General features: G+C 49.8%; 1 protein-coding gene across 2 annotated transcripts in view; it reads right to left on the bottom strand.

Annotated features, from left to right (window-relative positions):
* Itga6 (integrin subunit alpha 6) overlaps positions 1–12380 on the bottom strand; it is a 67476-nt gene extending 55096 nt beyond the window's left edge. Inside the window, exon 1 of one of the 2 annotated variants that reach the window (XM_050122982.1) lies at positions 12024–12379. In XM_050122982.1, the coding sequence (XP_049978939.1) occupies positions 12024–12205 (182 nt within the window). In that variant the 5' untranslated portion in view covers positions 12206–12379. Of the gene's footprint in view, positions 1–12023 lie in introns of both variants that reach the window. The other variant, XM_050122990.1, reaches the window with a different exon arrangement.
* Between the last annotated feature and the right edge of the window lie 1314 nt (positions 12381–13694).

Raw genomic sequence — 13694 nt, forward strand, 5'->3', positions numbered from 1 at the left:
AAAAAAAAAAAAAAAAAAAAAAAAACTTAAGACAAAAATCTTCTAATTTCTCTAAGGATGCCGGGCTCCTCCACAGGTGGGGCCAGGTACCAGCTGCCAGCTTCAACTGGTACCTTTATCAGCTTGGCAGAACACCTTGTAAAGGACGAGACTGAATTCAACTTCTACCATCAACGTATCAAGGTTGATTTTACTGCCACGCCATTAGACACAGTAGCAGATAAGAGGTAATTTCGACACCCTCTACTGAATTAACGTTGGCTTGCTAGTATGTTGTGGCCATTTATCATTTCTCAGTATCACAGTACAGGGAGTATCAGGGAGGAGGACTGGGAGGTGGCTCAGTGGGTAAAGGGCTTGCTGCCCAACCATGAGGACCTGAGTTCTATCCCCAGCACTCACATACATGCCAGGAGCTGTGCTTTCCAGTAATACCAGCAAGGGCAGGGGAGTGGAAACAGGCAGATACAGATCCTGGTGGCTTGCTAGTCTGGATTAAATGGCCAACTCCAGGCTCAGTAAGACCTTGACCCAAAACGTAAGGTGCAAAGGGACAGAAGACACCCACACCAACTTTTCTCTACACACACATGAATAGGCTCACATATCTGCACATACACGGTGTGTGTGCACACCCGAAGTATACAACAGTGTGAATATCCTCAACACTATCAAACTGTGCACTTAGAAATAGTTAACGTGAAAAACCTTTGTGTCATGAGCTTCCATTTATCCTTCTTTTAACTAGGGTGAAAGGATCAGTTTGACGATCTGGTCAGCCCATTTTCTAGGAGTAATAGACATATGTAGAGAGGAATTAAGCCAACTCAAGGAGCCCTAGAACGATCTAGTTGAGGATATATTGGTAGATTTGAACCAAAAATCAACCTCAGGCCTTGCTCTGTCGAGGCTCACAAACTAACAGGGACAGTATCTATCCAGCAGACATTTTCAGAGCACTTTTCACACACAAGGGTTTTGGCCAGGGCAAGCGGGCAGTGTTCTCTTCTGTGCAAACTCTCCACACCAGCAGAGCTGGCCAGTGTGAACCTGAGGAACCCTGCAACTCAGCAGAGCAAAGGGCTGCGGTCACTCGAATTCCTTGCCCATCAGCAGTGGCAAGGGAGACACTGTCTGTGGATTTGCGCTCTCTTCCATGTGGGGACACGCGAAGAATTAAGATATTATTCTAACTGCGTGATTACAGAGGGTAGGCTTAATTCTAAAGATTGGCTTTCCCATCAGAAGATGGACAGATGCCTTCTGGGTCAGGGGGCTCATTACTATCCCCTCCTGACACGGGCTTTTGGGGTGGGGGCTGAGTCTTCTGTCTTCAGAAAAAAATCAGACGGGCCAATGCTCCTCAACACAATTCAGGAAAACCCTCAAGGACCCAATGGTGAAGACAGGTGAACACGCATGGGTGAGAGCAAAAAGGGACTCTCAAAAGCTGGAAATGTTGTTATATATAAGCTTCATGTTTCACACTTAAAAATTCACCTATTCCGTTCTGCACTATGATAGAGGCTTCAAAAAATAAAAACCAACAAAGCACCATGCCACTTCAGGAAGATGCCCCATATTTTACCTGTGTCATACCCAGGAAGGTAGATGCCAATATCCTAACTATTCGTGTCATCTGAAGATATTATTTCTTTTTGAATTACTAAAGGCCCATGCCATTTACTTCAGTGAGGAGATTGAAAACGACAGTGGGAGGCTGGGCGTGGCGCTGCACGCCTTTAATCCCAGCATTCAGGAGGTGAGGGCAGGTGGATCTCTGAGTTGGAGCTCAGCCTGGTCTACAGAGCGAGTTCCAGGACAGCCAGGGCTGCACAAGAGAAACCCTGTTTTGAAAAAAGAAAAGAAAAGAAAATGGCGCAGGACAGAATGAAGGGCTGGTCTATCCTCGTTTTCCATCTCTCTGACAACTCAGCAAGGTCCCATGTCTTTTTAAAAGAACAGTATGAATACAGTCCCCCATGCAGGGGCGGGGAGGCCTTCAATGTGCTGGGCAGCGATGAGGATTGGCTAAGCCAACTACAAACTGAGCCATGCAGCTCAGGAAGCAAGGCCTGGAGGGCCTGACCACACAGAGTTACCATACCCACTACAATGCGCACGCCATGTGCCCACCATTGTACACCCTGGTACTACCTCGGCTTGAAGAAACTACCAGACCAAACCGGCCAAATAGTGCCAGGTGCTGTGGCCACAGCTGCCTCCATTCAGGGGAAGTTCTTGCTACACCTCAAAGGATTCTTGTAGGAACAACACAGTGAAAGTGGGCTCTCTGTATCTCAAATACAGCCTAAGGAAACGAAGACCCGCAAATGTTTTTAGTATGTTCCTATTTTTTTCCATCTTTCACAGTCCCACAGTACCTTCACGCAGACAATGCGAGGGTTCCCACCTGCCTGTGAGCTTCTCCCACCTCTAGCTACAGGCCTACATGAGCAACATGATCTTTAACCTGATTCCCAAAACTTCGCCCTCTAGAGGGACTACATCTAGACTTTGAGGGAGGCACATGAAGGCTGTTGTGTACTGGACAGGACAGGCACGTCATAAAGAGCTCTGGTATCCACCATCCTAGAGCCAGGGTGACTCGCACTACAACTGATTGATGAGACCCGTCAACAGACACCAACAGAAGGGCAAGGAGCTAGGACTGCGTCCGTGTCCATCGGCCTGTACAATGTGGCCTTACTCCTACCAGTGTCTGAATTTGGCCTCTCTGGCTCTGATAAAGACCATGGCCAGAAGCACGGGAGGAAAGGGCTTGTTTCAGTGCCGTCCACAATACAGAGCAGGGACTCAAGGCAGGGATCTGGATGCAGGAACGGAAGCAGAAGCCAGGGAGAGCAATGCTTATCGGCTTGCTTCCCATGGCTTGCTTGGCCTGCTTTCTTAATCAAATCGGAACCACCTGGCCACAGGTGGCACTGCCCACAGTGAGCTGGGCCCTCCCTCATCAATCATTAATCAAGAAGATGTCCTACAGTCTGATGGAGGCAATTTCTCAGCTGAGGTTTCTTCTTCCCAGGGATGTCCAGGTCTGTGTCCAGTTGACAAAAAAAAAAAACGCCCTACACACCAGGCAAACTTCCGTGCGAGCACTGCATAGCCAGGCTCATGAACTGATTATCTGCTGAGAAATCCCGGGCCCTCCACCTCCCTACCCCTCTGCCTTTTACTCTGTGTTCCTACTACAACGAGCCACTGGTGTCCAAATGCAAGGCCAACCCCCCCACACCAGAATGTTCTCCTGCTAGTGGCAGACATCACACCTGCAAGCTGCCCCCCCCCCCCCGCAGTCATTTTCCCTTTCTTTTGAATCATCCTCAACCACCCTGCTTACTATAATTTTCTCACAACACAAAACCAAACCCTGGGGCACCATTTCCCAGAGGCTCCTGGGCTCTGCTCCCCTGTACAGCAAATGTACCTCATCTCTAGGGAGCACCACCTAAACCTTCCACCTTCAGATTCAACTGCTTCCCTAAAAGTAACTGCAAGTGTGGGCCAAGAAACCCCAAACTACCACGTCCAACACCAACTCCTGCTCTGTTCCCTCAGCTCCACCTCTCCCACCATCCTCCCCGCACCCTTCTACAGCCGCACTCTTGAGCTGCTCACCAACCTGGGACACATTCTCTTCCAGCCTCTGTGTCTCTTACTCAACGTCCACACAAAATCCCGCTAGCTCCACTTTCAACTTAGTCAGAATCCAACCGCTTGTTTTGTTTTCTTCTTGCTATGCAGCCCAAACTGGCTGCAAACTGGCAATCCTCCTGCCTCAGCCTGCTCAGTCCCAGGATTACAGGCATGTCCTACCTTGCACAACTGTCTCTTACTGTCTTCACTGCTCCTACCCTGGTCCAAGCTATTATCTCTTATGTATTATTACAGACACCTTCTAATTAGTATTATTTCTTTTGATTTTTTTTTTTTTTTTTTTTTTTTTTGCTGTTTTAAATCAGGGTCTCTTTATGTAGCCCAGGCTCCCCTTGAACTCCAGACGTTCCTGTCTTAACCTCCTGAGAGCTGGGATTACAGGGGTATGTAGTAGCACCCTGCAGCAGCACTATCTTCAGCCTCGCTTTCACCCAGCCCATACTCAATGTAGCATACTGTATATGAATGTATATATGTATATGAATGTATGTGTGTATATGGAGATAGATACATAGATAGATAGATAGATAGATAGATAGATAGATAGATAGCAGAACGCTAAAAGATTTCCTACAAAAGGGGAAACTGATCCCTAAGGCCCCACAATAGGCTTCCAAACAGACCAGCAGCCCCTTCCTCCACTCTATCATTTATCACCACCTACGAAACACCTACTTATGTTTATCGGTTCTCTTCTCCCTCAGAAGATACACAGGGACCTTTGCCTGTTTCATTTGCTACAGCCTCCATCAGTCAAACAGTGTCCGATACACCCTAAGTTTTCAGCATCTGTTGGGTGAACCACAGCTAGGGAAAGATCCACACAGGTTAGCTAGCTATGGCGTCCCTGACAGGTCCAGAGCACATCCGAGTCTCATGTTCCAGTGAGGATAAAATCCCTATGACTTTTAGGCTGAATCAGAAGACCAATATACGTGTAGACAGACAGACACACACACAACCTTACAGAGCTTATTTTCTTATCCTATGGCACTGAAAAATATTTTTCCTCAGTTAGTCTTCAGCTGTTGCTGCTAAGCTAGGGTTACAGTGTGTGTGTGTGTGTGTGTGTGAGAGAGAGAGAGAGAGAGAGTGAGAGAGAGAGAGAGAATGTGAGTGTGTATATGTATGAATGTGTGCATGTGTGTGTATGTGTGAACATGAGTATAGGTGTGAGCCCGTGTGCACGTGTGTGCAAGTGTTAAGAGGGATGGACCAATGTCATCCCTGCTTCCCTCCTGGGAGCGTCCCCAGCAGTAGGATGCCTCTCCAAACCCCTTTCAATCCTTTCAATCCTTTCTCAACAGCGCTAGTCCTTTCTAAACACAGCATAAGCAATTGAAAGGCCTTTCTTTTCTAAACAGCCTTATCTTACAGGATCTGAGGTGGCCTTTCCACATCCTTGTGTCCTTGGCATCAGGACGCCTCTCAAATACCCAAAAGGTGTTCTGCTGACCTTTGGACTATCTATTTCTGGAAACAACTCTGCTCTTCCCAGGACTCACTGCTCCTGAGCCTCTAGAAGGGCCCAGAAGGGTCAGAACCATCTGTATTTCCAAGGTCAGGTAAAGCCTCAGCATCAGCCTGACCGGTACAGTCGGGATCTTAAATGTCCACAGGCCCCAATCTCTCTCGCCTCTCAGTCTCTTGGTAGTTTTGAAAACCTCCTTCAACACCTTCGTTCTACAGAACAAGCACCATATTCCTCATAAGCAGGAGGTTAGGCCTACATCTGACGGATATGCTAGCAGCAGAGTGGCTTCAACACAAAGGATAAACAGAAGAACCTCACACTCTGAGACCCACCCCAATTCTACCTATCTGCCTATCTGTATTCTATAGACTGAGGGCTTGATGATTTAGAAAAAAAACACAGACTGATCTTAATCAAAGGCGCAGGTCCCAAAGAGAAGGGTGAAGTGGGTACCTGGCTAGGGAGTCTCAAGGTTAGTGCCGCCTCACCCTCTAGGTCTGAAGTGCTTATCAGATTTGCTTGACATTCGGGAGCACGCAAAGAGTTAAGACAATCAATCCTAGCACCAAAGAACAGGCTTGTCAACAAGAAGAAACCATGGTGACCTGGATATCAGCAAGCAAGGCAGATTTCGGTAATAGGCAATGCCTTGGGCTTCCTTTAGTATCAGGTCTCCACGTCATCAACCTGCGTTACCTTCTCGAATTACTTCTAGTTATCATTTTCCCTTTTACTCTCTTAGGCTTAGAAAGATTGTTTCTCTAAAGTGCTTTTCTTATACTGTGTCTGATAGGGGTCTGTGTATCTGTGTTTGTGTGTGTGAGGTTTCAGATTGTAGGGCACGAACACACCTGGTTGGTGAGCAAGCATGTAAGCAAGCAGCCCTCCTGCTTCCCCATCACCTGCTCTGGCTCTCTGCACAGACCTTCGTGGTACTTCTCCCCCGGAACTGAGAACAGTTTGTTTTCTTAGTTAACAGGTTTGGAAAGTTTCTCAGCAGTCTTTTAACCATTTGAAGGTTTAGACAGCTTTTGTCAATTAGGGATTTAACGGCACGACCAGAGATTCAAACAGCAGAACACAGTGCCAAGTCGACAGAGGATGGAGGGTCCGCTCCCACGAAAGCCTCTGTCCTATGGACTCATCCGCACAGGGTCTTCCTGTTGGTTTGTCTATCTCACCTTATTTATCTAAACAGAAGAGCCAGACTGCAGCAAATGAAATGCTGGTTATTCCATCCTACAATCAGACTGCCAGGGGCCGAGCTGGACACCAGGCGCACCCACCTGCCCCAGTTCCTAATTCATTCACGGGGAGCCTCTCCCGTTAGTTCTAAGCAACCACTGCTTGAAAGCTGAACGCCAGGCTCGCCCACAAATCTCAGAAAATGCTGCTTCCTCACTTCCCCATGCAGCCTTCAACCTTGGGACGACAACAATTAGATGCATTTTTTTTTTTTTTTTGCACAAGTTCCTTCCTGTGAAACATTAATGATGTATGAAGGACTTTGAAACATAAATCGGCCCGGGCAAGGAAGTGTGTAAATGGCCCAGAATCCACACACCAAACAGGGGAGGGGGCTTTCACAGTCAGAGATCTGTTAAGTCCTGGTCATCAAACAGTTGGCAATCCTTTACTAATGAGCCCACCCCTGCTGCTGGCCAATCCGCCCTCCACGGGTGTTCTCTGTAGTCACCTGGCTGCCCTGTACCTTCCCCACACAACTGCTCCCTCATCTCCTGGGAATCCTGAAAGCTCACGGGGATCTGTTCACTGCTTCACAGCTACAAGATAGGGCTCTCCGGAGAGAGCGGTCCAGCACACGGTAACGGCAACCGAGCGGAAGAAAAGGGGCACAAACACACCAACAGTAGCCAAACCAAAGCCCAAAGGGTGCCTACTCATCCCAGACATGGAATTAAGGCCAGCTCTACCTGACCTGCCACGCTCACCTCTCACAACCTGGGTTTCTTGATTTAACAAGCACAAAGTGTTTTCCTCCAGCCAGCGCTGGTCTCAGGTGGCCAAGATTCTACTATTACAGGAGAGAAAAGGAACAGAGGTCAAAAATCCTGAGCAGTCATGGATAGCAAAGGACAGAACAGGATGTGATTCCAGCTAACCCTAAGCCCTGTTCTTCTCCCTTCTTCACAAACCATCTCCAAATAAAGAAAGATGCATCTCTAGCGCACACACAGGGTTCTGTGGGAGCAGAAACTAGGGTCCCAAGTACAGAAATTGATGCCATTGATAAGAGACAATCCCAGAAGACTACTTTGTATCAAGGGGCCCCCAGGAGTTACCCTGGTGACCAGAGTAAGAGTCCTTGAGTGCCTTCCAGACTTAAAGTTATCTGATTCTAGGGCTTACCCAAACCCAAGGGACAGGGGCTGGCCCATATCCTATTCACACAGCCCTCCGTCCTCCCCAGAGCCTGAAGGCAGTGTCAGCCAACCCCAAGACTTCCATTCTGTCACTCTTGGGCCCCATAAAAAAACTGGGCTGGTAGTCAACAGTGCACCCAAGGAATTAATAAAACATACCCAAGATAGCTTCATTATCCTCACCATTAATTCCCAAGCGTTCCCATGGGCATTCCCATTTGGTCTCAGGCTGCTTTCAGGAGGTTGATTCTAGTTGTACGTCCACCTAGACTCAAACAACCAGGCAACTTAGCGTCCATGGCAGCCCAGAGCAGCTTGACTTTGGAAGTTAAATTCTAAAGTCTGCCTTCAGGGCAAAAGACAAATGTAATTTAAAAAAAAAAAAATCAGTCTTGAAAATCCCTTAGCTGGGACTTGGTCACTAAACTGGAAAATAAGAACTTTTCTGTCTCTTGTTATCATGCCAATAGCTTCCCTTTCCCTAGAGACTGCAGACCCTGAGCCCTGAGCAAGGACAGCAAAGTAGTAGATTGCTCCCTCTCTCTACCTTGAGCAGGAAGAGTTGATTTCACAAGTCAAACTGAGTGCATGATTTGACCTCTTTGTATCTGGAAGGCATATAGCTAGGTGCTCTCTTACAAAGAGGAGCCTAAGGTCCCTGCCCTCACAGAACCTATAACCCAGTTAGGGATTACATCATCCCCTGAAGATGAAGACAGCTTTAAACCTCAGAGCTGCCAGACATGTGCTGCCCACACTCAAGCTACGAAGGAACTGCTTGAGGGGAGGATATTTCTTGGCATCTGACTTTTTCTTAAGATGGGCTGACTCAGCACAAATTACTGTGCCGCGCACACCTGGTAAGCAATTAACAATATTTTCTGTTTTCGCCTCACTGTCCCTAATTAAAGTGCAGAATTTATTGACCATATTGGTCACAGAAATATGTTAACTCCGGGTCTTTAAATCCACATACCACAGAATTCCAGTACTGCCCAACTGTAAAAAACTTAAACAGTAATGTATTGTTCCTAATAGTTCCTCTGAGTCTCCTTGCCTACTGTGGTTGCTTCTCCCCAGCCTCAAGGTGACACAGCAGTTCTTAGAAGATGGCCCTGAGCCACAGGACACGCTGGCTGTTGGAGGGACTGAATGCAAGGAAGCCAGCGCTTGGGAGTACATCCTCTGACCCCTGGGTAGAGACAGCCACATCATTCGGTTGGTAGAAGGAGCTTGATCCATAGCCAGTTGCAATTAAGGGTAAATAGGAAGAAAGGCCATGTACTGATACTTAAATAGATAGCCCTGACCTATATGGGAAGCAGCTCAATGAATCAACACACTAGAATACATTTCCAGAACTCAGCAGCTTGCCAGATTCTCTGCATCTGAAGGACATTTCTGATTTATCCTCTTACGGATAGGATAAACACGCGCATCAACATAAGACTCTGGGTAAGACATTTCGTGGCCTTCAGCTTCCGTTTCTCCATCTATAAAGGGGACAAATGGACTAGACAATCTCTATCTAGCTCAGAAAACATGATGGAGTAAAACCAACAATACCCCGAGAAGATGGAAGTAACAGTCAGCCTGGGAATCTCCTGGGAAAGTGAGGCGAGTGGCTGACCAAAAGACCAACCCACAAGAAGAAGATTAGGAGGGCAGAGGATCTCTCCAGGAGCGCACCTCCTCCCAGGCTCAGACACGGACCCACACCTTCCCAGAAGAGTCCAGTGAGTCACAGGACGGCTTTACCCACAGTCCCCACCATGCACCTTCCACCTCTAGAGGTGACTCAACCCCAGGACAGACTGAAGGTTGTGGCGTGCTCACACCCAACCTCAGTCACTCAGCTCTCTGCTTAATAACCTCTGGGAGTCTAATTTATCTCCTGGAACCCTGGATGATGTCTGGAGGGCCTAACCAACCTGACCATTCAAAGCTCAACAATACCCACTAGAGAAAGTTTAAATGTTTAAATTACAGAGGGGTAAGAAAAGGGTTTTGGGCTTTCCGTAACTGTGCATTTATCTGGTAGTCCCACAGACCTTGTCTCAAAGTCGCCTGTTCAGTAAGTTTGCTTCCGCAATGACTCTAAGCCTAAGATAAGTTGCTTTGGAGTTCATAAGTATGACGCGGGGTTTAGGATATTAATTACCCGAGGAAGGGCCTTTGGTTTTGACGCGAGACAGTCGTAGGATCACAAATGCTGTCGAGTACCTGACATCTGCGGTAGTAGGCCCACAGTGTCCACTTTTAAATAGCATTACCATCAATAGTTCCCATTTAACCAGCAGGTGTCCATGCGGAGTGGGGGGAGCGGAGTGGGGGAGGGATGGAATGGGACGGACAGACACTGAGGAACAACCCGATTAAGCAATAACACCTCCACTCTACAGATGAAGAGACCACAGTTTAAAGCAAATGATTAGCAGCTTAAAGGGTCAAGAAGAAACCTAAATTCAGCTTTCTACACACACACACACACACACACACACACACACAGATACTCCCAGTGTTTGGAAACTGGGACCAGTGTCCCATCAGCCTCACTGGCTCTGTCATTCACACCCACATCCTTTTCTGTGAAAGGAAGCAATGGGGTGACATGGGCTACGTCCTCTGACTCTCCTTAGAGGGTCTATGCTACTCTTCAACCTGGGACACTTTACGTCAGGGTCAGAGGACCTAGACACGATTCACAGCCCCCTGGGACAGATGCCGTTTCTGCCTCCGGGTTCCAGGCTATGCCACAGTATCCCTTACAGTGGGTCTCTACTCATCTGAGGGTCTGGCCGGCTACTCCCTTCTACCAGCCTCTATGGAGTTTTCAGTAGGCATTAGGCCTCTGTCCCAGGAGGACCTGGAGCAGCTGCAAGAGCAGAGCAGCCCAGCGGCAGTGACAAGTCTTAGCAAGCCTGAGGCTGCTCGCCTTAATGACAACAGAGATTCCTGGCTGCAGGCACAGTGTGCTGTCTTCATCCCAAGGACATTGCTTGCTCCACTTATTCCCCATTAGGATGTCTGTTTAGGAAGCCAGTCTCTGGGGTCTCTGATACAGAGAATGTCAACCGGAAGGGATGCTTTGCCTCTGTTGGACCAACGATCACTTCTATACTAACAAGCTCAAATCCTCCATGTAGGTCATGTGTGTCTGCCGCATATGTCATCCATTGGGTTGACAAAAAGAAAAAGAAAACAAAACCCTTTCACTTCAGATTTACAGTCTACCAACAATTGTTTCCCGACGCAGACCCCCTCCCTGCCTGGGACCATCCTCCCTCCCTCCCCCCCCCCCCAGTAGATTTCTCTGCTTCACCTAGCAGGTGTTATCAGAAAACTCTGACTTTAAAATTCTGACGTCCACAATATGCACAAAAATCCAAAGTTGTTAACTAGCTGACAGCGGGGTTTTCTCCAGTTTAAAATCATGTCGTCCTCTCCTTCCGAACCCTTGACTGCACTCTGCTCTCTCCGCTCTGCTGGTCCTGGAAGGACCGGGATTCAACTCAAGGCCCGGGAGGGGAGGAGGACCTTTTGTTGTCAGAACGACCTTCGGGAGCCTGGATCAAGAATGCAGCCCCACCGCGACTGAGGCGACTAAGCTCTCCAGTCAAAAGAACTGGGTCATGTGGGAGCCAACACTGTTTAAAAGGGAGAACCAGTCGCTTTCTCCTGGAAGAAGCGTTTGCCGGGGGATGACTGTCACTTCCGACCCTTCTTTGCTAAGTCCCAGCTCAGATGGGTCACGGTGGTCTAATTCCTCGGTGGGTTCCACCCAGCACTGGGGCCCAAGAATTCTTGGGTGTTGCGGCGCGACCAGGGAGCTGGGAGAGGGAGCTAGCACACCACTGAAGATGCTTATTTTCACAGCTGAGCTAGCCCTGCGGAACAGGTGCTTTTGAAAAAGCCTGTGAAAGTAGGTGAGTCCACTCTGCAGGACAAGTCACACGGGACAGCGAAAAAGTGGCTTCCTAACTTCCGCGGGGCGCGCGAGCCAGGCATGGGACAGGACGACTGGAGAGTTTCTGAGAAAGGCCTGGGTCTCCCTCAAAGATTTTCTGTAACCCAACGTCCCACCACTGTCCCTGGTTCACACGTGAGGCCCAGCAAAGCGTGCCACCTGCCGGGGTCTGTGCAAAATAAGCCCGGAGAGGAGAACGGCGGAAAGTGCTTGGGGTAGGGGGGGGGTGATGTCCTCCCGGGTCGGGCCTGGGGTCTCCCCACGGTTCTCCTAGCTCATGGGACACGCAGAGCACCGGGCGCGGAGGGCGCGGCTGGCCCGGCCCCGCAAGTCTTGGACCGGAGAAGTGCAAGCGCGCAGGGCAGAGCAGGGCAGGGCAGGGCAGTGCAGGGCAGGGCCGGGCAGGGCTGGCCCACGGATGGGCTCTGGGTACGCGGGACTGGAGGCAGCAGGGCGCGCCCTCGCTCCTCCCGGCGCAACGCGGCGCCCCGGTGGGGGTGGGAAGAGTCGGGAAACTCACAGCCGCTTGTCCTCCGGCTGCAGCTGCCAGTGCATGGCGAGCGAGAAGCCGAAGAGGCTCCCGGGATCCCCCGATTTCCGGATCACGTTGTCCTCCCGGGTGTCCAGGTTGAAGGCTGCGCCCAGCCGGGCCAGAAGCCCCGCGGACAGGTAGAGCAGGCATAGCTGGCCCGCGACCGCCATGGGCGCGCGCGGCGGGAGGGACGCGACGAGCTGCAGCGGCCGCAGTGCGCGCGGGCTCGGGGCCGGAGCCGGGCTTGCCTGGCGCGCCGCTGCGGCCACTAAGCTTCGGTGGCCCCTGCGCGCGGCCCCACCCCCGGCCGGCTCGCGCTCTCGGTCCGGCCGCTCCCCCACGGCCGCAGCTCGCAGCAGCTCAATGAGCCCGTTGTTCTCTAGAGACTCTCCAGCGTTTTATCAAGTGACGAGGGCGCCGGCCCCGCCCCGCCCCGCCCCGCCCGAGGCCCGGCCCGCCTTGGGCACCTTCCCTGCCGGCCCCGCCCCGCAGCGGCGAGCCCGCGGCCGCCCTCCCACCGTCCCGCCACCTGCCCGGAAGCGCCCCCTGCGTCCCGGAGCCCCGGAATGCTACCCGAGGCGTCTTCCTACCTGTCACCGAAGTGCGGTCCCGGGCGCCTGAAGCCGGCAGTTTTCGGAGCTGTGGGTCGATGTGCGAAGTCTTACTTGGCTCATCCATTCTCCGGGGGTTCAAGACACCCCTCACCGTGCCCAGCTCTTCGGGATGGATTGACGCTGCTCACTTGCTGGCTCCCCAGGGACCCAAGCGTCGACAACGGGACACTGGCGTACTTTGATAGGGCCGTACTACTTAAAAACACAGTTGTCTATCTCGTCTAATCCTAGGAAGTGGGATTTTCTTTGCAGATGAAGGGGGGGGGGGGATGGAAATTCAGCCTACTGACTCTAAGTTCTTCAATGTGGGACCCTGGAGTTCAGCTATTGTCCCCTTTTCTTACCCAAATTTCCTGATTTAGTTTAGAAGAACTGCCTAGGGACAGCTCCTAAATCCCTGTGGGTGGCTAGAAGGCTTCTGCCTCCCGGGCATTGGGTGGGGCTTCCAGGAAGGTGGTGGCTTTGAGGCGTCCTTATTTTAGGATAGTAAAATTTGTTTTGGGACACTCAGAACTTGACTGAGAACAAAATAATGTACATTTTAGTGCCCCGTCTTTATTTCCCTCTGCCGTTTAGCACTTTTTTTCATTATGAATGTAGGCAGAAAACCACAAAGGCAGGAGAGTATATATCATCAATAGAAACTATTGTTTTCTCCAGGACATTTGGTTGTTGCAGATATCTCAAATTACGGTTGTTATCCTGTAGCCCCCCTGCTAGATCCTGATGTATGTGAATAAAGAAGTTATATATTACTATTGCAAAAAATATGTTAACTTTTAATATTTTATTAATATTTTAATATAGTTAGTTTTCTAATTATACATTATATATAATTAAAAACATATATGTTATGCATGGGGTCTTCGTCTTCTGAAATTTGCTGAAGGGGCTTTGGTCTACTCTGCTTCCTGTTTTTGTAATGAAATATTCTGACCGAAAGCAACATGAGGAGGAAAAGGTTTATTTTATCTTATATTTCCAGGTCCATCACTGGGGACAGGAACCTGGAGCAGAGACCAGGGATGAAAGCTGCTTCCCGGTG

The sequence above is a fragment of the Alexandromys fortis genome, unplaced genomic scaffold (assembly GCF_014885135.2).
Source record: "Alexandromys fortis isolate MF-2015 unplaced genomic scaffold, M_Fortis_MF-2015_v1.1 scaffold_8_9099976_23576923, whole genome shotgun sequence".
In the NCBI taxonomy this organism is placed as follows: domain Eukaryota; kingdom Metazoa; phylum Chordata; class Mammalia; order Rodentia; family Cricetidae; genus Alexandromys; species Alexandromys fortis.